This window comes from Lampetra planeri, chromosome 2, assembly GCF_965212315.1.
Source record: "Lampetra planeri chromosome 2, kcLamPlan1.2.h2, whole genome shotgun sequence".
Classification (NCBI taxonomy): Eukaryota; Metazoa; Chordata; class Hyperoartia; order Petromyzontiformes; family Petromyzontidae; genus Lampetra; species Lampetra planeri.
The window spans coordinates 9,734,654-9,742,713 of record NC_136108.1 but is presented as its reverse complement, the minus strand read 5'-3'; the positions used below and the strand labels follow the sequence as shown (position 1 = coordinate 9,742,713).

The following is an 8,060-nucleotide window of genomic DNA, read 5'->3' as shown; positions in this document are numbered from 1 at the left end:
AACACGCACCAACGGCACAGGGAAAATAGTCACACAATGCCGCACGCATTTGGCCGTCCCCTCGTCGAGGACCTCAGTTCGACGGATGACTCGGTGGCGAATCATTGACGTTCAAGTGGCTGTTTAGGGGCGAGCATCGGGCTGGACATTCAATGTCAGGGGCGAGCCTCTGAGCGTGAGTACAGCAGTGTGCGAAGAGTGATGGACAGGGGGGGGGGGTTGTGTTGAGGTGAAATTGAAAAATAGTGTACACACACAAGACATGGAGAGCAACGCGGCATCATGTAGTGCAATAACAAGGGCAGAAATCTTGTACTGTAGAATCGTTTAAACAAAGAGGAAGGGGGTGATCAGTTCAGACCAAGAAATAAAAAACCTATTTGGCCATAAGGCCTATGATTTGTCAAACGCAGTTTTGCCCAACAAAGTGTTTTCCAGGAACATAACTCCCGCGTTTGACAAGGTCTGTCTTATTTTATTATTTAAATCACATAATGGCAGAATTGAAAATAAAATCCCGTAAATGCTGTCAATCAGTTAAAAATATATATATTTTGGCCATAAAAGGAAGTAAATGTGATTATCAGGGCAAAGTTCTAAAATATTGATAATTAATATACACATCATTTGACCACTTCCTGCAGTGACTTCACAAGTTCCCCACTCCAACATCACAGGGCTTGGTCTCATGATAACCATGACTGTCCCAAGACATTCTTAATATTGGGCCACTTGCACATATTTGGTGATTAATCAACATATGCCTTTTTGCTTGATCAATCTTGCTGATAACTGTTTCTACCGACAAAGCAGTGGCATAGCTATGGAGTGTGCAGGTGATGCAACTGCACCGGGCCCTCGTTTGTTATGAAAATGGAAGTAATTGGACAAGGGGGTCCATATCATTGCTTCCATCAGAGCTCATGTCAACCATTCTGCCAACCACACTTCCATGAAGTGTTTTCATTTTTACTTCTACCATAATGTCATCTCAACTGTCTGTCTGGTCTGGAGAAATCTATTCCTCTTTCCATGCTCAACAATCATCATGAAACACCCTATTCTTCAAACTCTCCAGATGCACGTTTTCCAACTAAATATTTATATGTAAGTGTCTTGAAATACCATCTTATTCTGATGCTTGATATATTAAATGCAAATTGTCTTGTATTGTAACTGTATTCTTTTGATATTTTTATTCAGGCTCTGATAGGATATGGCCATGAATCAAAAATTTGATGTCTAAAATGTGCCTCAACAAGGGATAACCTTGGTTTATCCTTAGCTTACGTGCTCATTAGTTTCAGATGCGGCCTGCATGTAGGGAATACAACTTCAGTAAATTAACAATGAAAATCAAATTACTGTCTTGTGTTACTATAACCCACTGCTGGATAAAGGCCTCTTCATGCCACATCGGTCATGGGGATGATTTTTCTTCAGCACGCTAGTCAGTGCCGGTAAGTATAGGAGGGACCCAGGATTGAGTCAGACATCACTCACCACTGATGTGAGCCATGGCTATGAACTGAACTCAGGAAGTAAGCATCATTGCTTTGCTTGCTAATCATTGCACAGCTGTTTGTTATTAACGTTTGCCGACACATAAGTATTACACATGTTTACTTCGCCACGTTGTTGCCGCATGCTATATTGCTTAAACACCAACGTATCTCGAGTTTTTGTGCATACAAAAAATTCCAATGCGTCATTGACACTTTGTTTTTCTTCATGCACAAATGAGAGATTAGCTGTTTTTTATGGACTTATATCTTAGTGCCACCCACATGGATCTGCTTGTCTCAATTATTTGCATGTGTGGTCAAACGGATAAGGCTTTTTCAATATGTATTCAATGAGGAAATGACACCCTTTGACAGGAAGCCTTTAAGTAATTATAATGTGTCCCACCAGCTTGGCCAGAGGCACAATTGCGAAATGTGACTCGGTTTCTACGCACGTAATATTTATTTAAATACTTTCTGTTAAATTGTAAGCTTGTAACTAGAATAAAATGATATAATTACACCTTTTATACTTTTCCTTCCTGACAAGAGCAACAATGGGACTGGAAGAACACTCGCCACCTTTGTCCGGTCTTTACCGGCTTTATTGCTGCATGTCTATAGCACATTCATATTGCATGTACAGAAACACTGCGACATTTTCCTGTACATACATAAGGAACGGCTTAGCATATCAATTCAGTTAATGGGCATGCAAAATTAAGATTGTGTGATTTTAACGAATACAGAAGTTTCGCAACTCAAATTCACATTAGTGGAAAGCTATAACCAAGTCACACAGAATTCACCCAATCTCGTCACATCTTGGAAGCTAAGCAGCGTTCAGCCTGGTTAGTACTTGAATCAGTGAATCACCACATCATGTACTCTGTCAGCACGGGCAAGTATGGTTAAATAACTCCCAGAACCCACATGGCATAGGTGAGGCGTTGTCCAGATGCGGATTGACAAATGAGCCGTACATTATGGCTAGGACAATTACCTTATGACTATGCTTAAATTCTAGCTCAGAACTCTGAATCTTAAAACATTTCATATCCATTTTATGGTAATTATATCACCCCATAACTGTTGTGCATGCTCAATTGATCATCTGAATCATTCTGGAAGTCCTTATTCATGTTGGTCGAGTAGCACGGCTGTGTGAACGCGAGGAATGACGCACAAGTAAGGTGTGGCACACGTGTGACATGGGAACTGGCTGTGTGCATGAATAGACATGTGAAGCTTGAGATGGGTAGGTGATACTAAGACATTTCATAACAGGGAAATGTGGAAACATCGTGATAAGCTTAAGACCACAGGCCGATGTAATTAAGTTAAACAATTAAGGGAAATAAATGTTAATTATTTCTTTTTCCGTTTAACTAGCATTTTGAAATTAGTCAATACTTTACGATGGATCAATACACCACGGTATGGGAAGTCAAACTAGCATCGTATGGAGAGACTGACCTCTGCCAAAGGAATGTGGAATTTCCACTACTGACCCAGGACAACAAGCAATTAATCAATGCACATTCGATTATAGAGCTTCTTTGTTTACTGAATTAATACTTTAAGCACAAGCACATTACTTATTGTGGCATCGTCTCGAATTATATAATTATACACCATTACAAATTGATTGTGGTTGCACAAGATATCTTCTTGCACAGAAGATGCCACCCATTGTTGCGTGAGTTTGTATCACTGCCACACAATGCATCTGTGCTCGGTAGTTGCGGACTGGGGAATTTCCCAACTTTCTAAAATCCCGGAATGGAGTTGTTTTTCGAGGAATGGATCTTTAAAAAAAAGTGTCAGATTTAAGACGCTAAATCGTGAAGGGAAAAAAAGCAAAGTGTACTGTTAATCGTGAAAAGTGTGAGTGTAAAAGTTTCACATGTTCACCGCATAAGTTATGCAGACAATGTTGCATTATGTTGTAGTTAAAAAAAAACAGGCAAGAAAATAGCAGTGGAAGAAGCTGCAAAAAATTAGAAGGGATGCATAAACTCATAAAATATAGCTCTCTCAGCTCCAGATCTCACGTACTGGCTGGACCATATCTAAACCACCATATCACTATAACACAACACCAGATCATTTTCACAAAGTCTCATGATGCCTGCAAAGTAAACATTGGCACAAACTTGGATCACATGAGAAATGCTTTACTTCCACTTATATCCCCTCCAACCCGTATCCCTTCCCTTCTCCCATTCCCCTGTTGCATTATTATAAAGTGCATCGTCAACATCAGCAGGTGTGATCTATCCACTGCTGGATGAAGGCCTCCCCAAGCCATGGCAAACCCTTATTATGGTCCTGCAAGGCAGCAACAATCAGTGCAGAGATTATAATCTCACCGAGCCATCTCTGCGGCTATTAGACTCTTGGGTGCATTCCACTTTTTGTGAATACGGCGACAATTGCTTCTTTTTCGCTACATTCGTTCAAATTGTTGTTTGTTGTTCGTGACTATTCACAATTTTTTTGGTATAATTTTTTTTAAAGATATACAATATATTTTTACCAATATGGTATAAATATTCCATCCAGAATTTCTAGCATGTGCTTATCAGTTTATTCTAAGATGTGTGCTCTGTTATAATTTTGAGTAAAAAAAAACCAAGATAAACACATACGCTTTTTTTACGCATCTCCTTTCTTGGTAAAGTTATCGGTTCAGAAATTGCGTAATAGACAGATAGAGGATGTGGCTTTTCAATTCCAGGATCCGTGTTTTTCGCCTGACCGCATCGTTCGGCCCCGGAATTTCCCATTACAGGGTCGAACTTCCGACAAGTGGAGGGGAGCGACAAGACGGCGTGAGACCGGACGGGTATAAATATGGGCGTCAAGGTAATCGGCTCAATCAGAATCCAGAAGGCGAGCAGAGATCACAAACTCTTCCCTGCCACTAATTATCAGAGAAGTAAAGACAGCGATGACGATGAACGCCAAGCTCCTTGTCGTCCTTCTCGCCCTGGCGCTCTGCGTCGGACACTCACAGGGTGAGTTATTTTACAACGTTCGCGTTAAAGTTACCCGACTGGTTAACGGAGGCTCCGTCACACCTGAACGATACACGGGAATTTGACTTTTAAAAGTTTGATATTCATGTCTGTTGATAAATATATATGTAGGACAACAGTTTAATGAGAGTTTTGAAGCATACACTTTAACAATAAAATGTATGTTGTGATTTCTCGGCTCTGTGGCTCGGCTTGTGTTAATGTTCGACGCTGTTTTTCATTTATTGTTGCAGCGATGTCCGTATTCGGGGGAGGACGGTGTCAGTGCGTACACGTGATATCCAAGTTCATCCATCCCAAGCATTTCCAGACAATGGAGGTCATTCCACAGAGCTCCAACTGCAAGAATGTGGAAATCATGTAAGAGAAACCCTCTGTTTCACCTGTGGTTAAACTAATTCTATTGTACATACATATTGATAAAGCATACTGATGGTGAGTGAGTAAAACAAAACATGTCGGGATATGTAGCTATAATACAATGTATTAAATCATCATGAACATAATTTCTTGTTACATTATATTACGTGTCCCAAAGCAACGTGCAGGTCTATGCGTAACATTCAATACTGTGACTGCCATCTCATGATGTGTCCTATTCTGTCTTGCAGTGTGACGATGAAATCCACCAACAACCAGATCTGCCTGAACCCTGATGCCCCCTGGGTGAGAAAGGTGATCAGCCACATTTTGGACGGGTGAGTCACAACACCCGTGGTCATTGATAAACTCCCAAGGGCCTTCTTACAGTCACCCACAATATGGGTGTCAGTATCTACCACCGTATGGTGACTGACACGGCGTGGGGAGGTCTTCACCCAGCATTAGATCTACAAAGGGTTGCAAATGATCTGTATTGTATCTACCGCTGTAAACTGGATTGTAAATATCTCTTCGTGGGTGCTTACAATATGCAAGGGTTGAGTCTGAGAAAAATTGTACCACTGATACACATTTAATAGTAATTTATTTTTTAAAAACCATGGATTGCATTTTCAAATACTGTTTGAATATTTCTCAACAGCTACTGTGCTTGCCATGTTTTACTTGCCGTGTCCGGGCGCTGAGTGACGTGCGTTGCTCTGCTGTGTTTTTCCAGGGCTCAGACACCCAAATCCACGCAGTGAACCGCACTGAGCACTCCAAGAGAAACTGCCATCACAAAGCCACCAGGCGCCCGACGCACGAGCTGAAGGCCACCCACCCCCCATCCTTGTTCTTTGTCAAAATCCAAGTCACAGTTGGAGCCAGTTTATACTCCAGATGTGTAAAGACAATGTAACAGTGGCGTAAAAATGAGCATGTGAACTCTTGTCACTCTCCGTTAAGTTATTAACAAAGGTTCAAAATGTGTATATGTTAAATTATACATTTTTCATGTTTGTAGGTTACTTGAAACCTGTGTCAGCACTTTATCCATTTGTATTTAATATTTTGTAACAGAGCACAGCCCAAATATCTAAACAAAGATTAAAGTATTATGATTGTTGAAATTAATTATGGGGTTATTTAAAATATGTATTTATATATTTATTATAGTGAACATTCATGTGTTCAGAAATTCATTTTTTCATGCTTTCAATGTTTAAAAAAAAGTATTGGTACTCTTATTACATGATATATTTTAAAAAGTATTGTTTATCTGCAGGGACAAACATGCATCAAAGTGAATGTCGCTTCAACTATATTAAGTTATTTTGTATTTAATAAAACATTTTCTAAAACATATACTGTATATTGTATATATTTCATGAGTTTTTGGATGACTGCTATCAATGACACAAACTTAATATATTTTTAAAATGAGCGCTCATAAACGTACAGTTTAATTGGACCCGCTGTGGTTCTGCTAATGTGGTGAATGAGTTAATCTTTCAACCAGCCCCTAGGATTGGCTGTTTATTGACCACAGTAAATAATGTGAAATGTAAACTGTGGAGAAATTATTCACAAAACGTGAAGTGAAACTAACATTTTAACAATAACTACTTACACTGCTTATATACAACTGGAGAGTTTTACTTGCATATGATTCACTGGTGAGATTTGATTTAATAGTAATACTCCCAATTTATAAAGCATCGAAATACAAGAGCATCTCAAGGCACCGCAATGAGCAACCATAAACAAACATTACACACAAACAAAATACGCACTAAATGCACGTCACGAAATAAAGCAATAAAACAACACAAGCTGGACAGATTGAGGGGTACCGTGACACCCACACAAAAGGCCTCTCAAAACACCGCAACCGCCACGCTAACGATGTCAGCGTGTCTGCTTGACACATGAATCCAAACATCTCTATTTCAAAATGACTTAGTGGTTGGCCCAAAATATGACTCGCACGCTTCATGTGTTCCCATTAATATTCCACCGTACGAATGTTGGAATGCACTCAACGTTATCTGCCACTGCCTTGGCACTGATGGCAGAAGCTGAAGTGGGATTGTGGCCTCCTCGGTCACAGCCACAGCTCAGATGCCTCTGAATGTTTGTAGCAGCACACAACCAAGTACTGTATTAATTTAAGACAGATGTTTTGGGCTTGTTCGCTTCACAACAAGTTAAAGGAATTTCCCAGAATGTATGTGAGAGCTTTAACCCAAGTAACTATCCCACTCGGAATGTGCTCTCACTTATGTTTTTTCCCGAAATTAAAACGGTGCACCCAATCCCGGCGTTTTACTGGATCAGGGGGGTCACAGGGAAATTGGAGCTGCTCAATTTTCAGGCCTAACAGATATCACGGCTCAAATACCTAAACAATTATTACAGCACAACATCGGGTGTTAATAGGCATGCTATAACTCACTATGGCCGTGCCACGAGTACTTGTATTACTAGACGTGCGATTATAATTTCAAGAATACAAGATGAACATTAACACCGTGCAGACAATTTATACTTGTTTAATGCTTTCATGTTGCAACATTTGAAGTTGTAAAGTTGCATTACGGCTAGCTTTTCTGCAATTGTGTGCAAGATATGTGCACGCATCACCCACACTTGATACTTTCTTTAAATCAATACCTACACCAATAGAGGCAGCTCAGCAGTAGAGCGAGTGGCACGGATTTTGAAGGTTGCAAATTCAAATTCTGTTTGAGAATCGACTGAGCCCATTATCACTCCAGGGTCGATAAGATAAGTACCACTTCGTGGGGAAGTCAACAGTACCAGGCGATGGTGGCGCACGTCTGTAATCCAGCACTGTGGAGGCATCGAGGGTTGGTGGTTCGCACAAATGTTGTGAAACTCATCTCCTGTGGGCATTGGAGTGCCTTATACCCTGGCCCACCAAAACACAGTACAGCAAGTGGACTAATTTCAATTTCTTTCCATCTGTACGGAAATGGAATGTTGTCCCCTCGTGCGTATGGGTTTTCTCCGGGTGCTCTGGTTTCCTCCCACTTGTATTAGCACTCGTCATTAATTGGCTGGAAAAAAATCGTACGATAAAAACCCAACACAACACCCTCCCGAGAAAGGGCCATCTGACTGAGTGTGG

The 8,060-nt window shown here is 40.5% G+C and overlaps 1 protein-coding gene across 1 annotated transcript; it reads left to right on the top strand.

The window, feature by feature from the left end:
- Positions 1-4,292: 4,292 nt before the first annotated feature.
- Positions 4,293-6,274, top strand: LOC144733472 (interleukin-8-like). Its single transcript, XM_078615395.1, has 4 exons — positions 4,293-4,525; positions 4,780-4,906; positions 5,158-5,244; positions 5,646-6,274. Exons 1-4 carry the CDS (start codon positions 4,459-4,461, stop codon positions 5,671-5,673), a joined length of 309 nt encoding a protein of 102 aa, XP_078471521.1. The 5' UTR covers positions 4,293-4,458; the 3' UTR covers positions 5,674-6,274.
- The last annotated feature ends 1,786 nt before the right edge of the window (positions 6,275-8,060 follow it).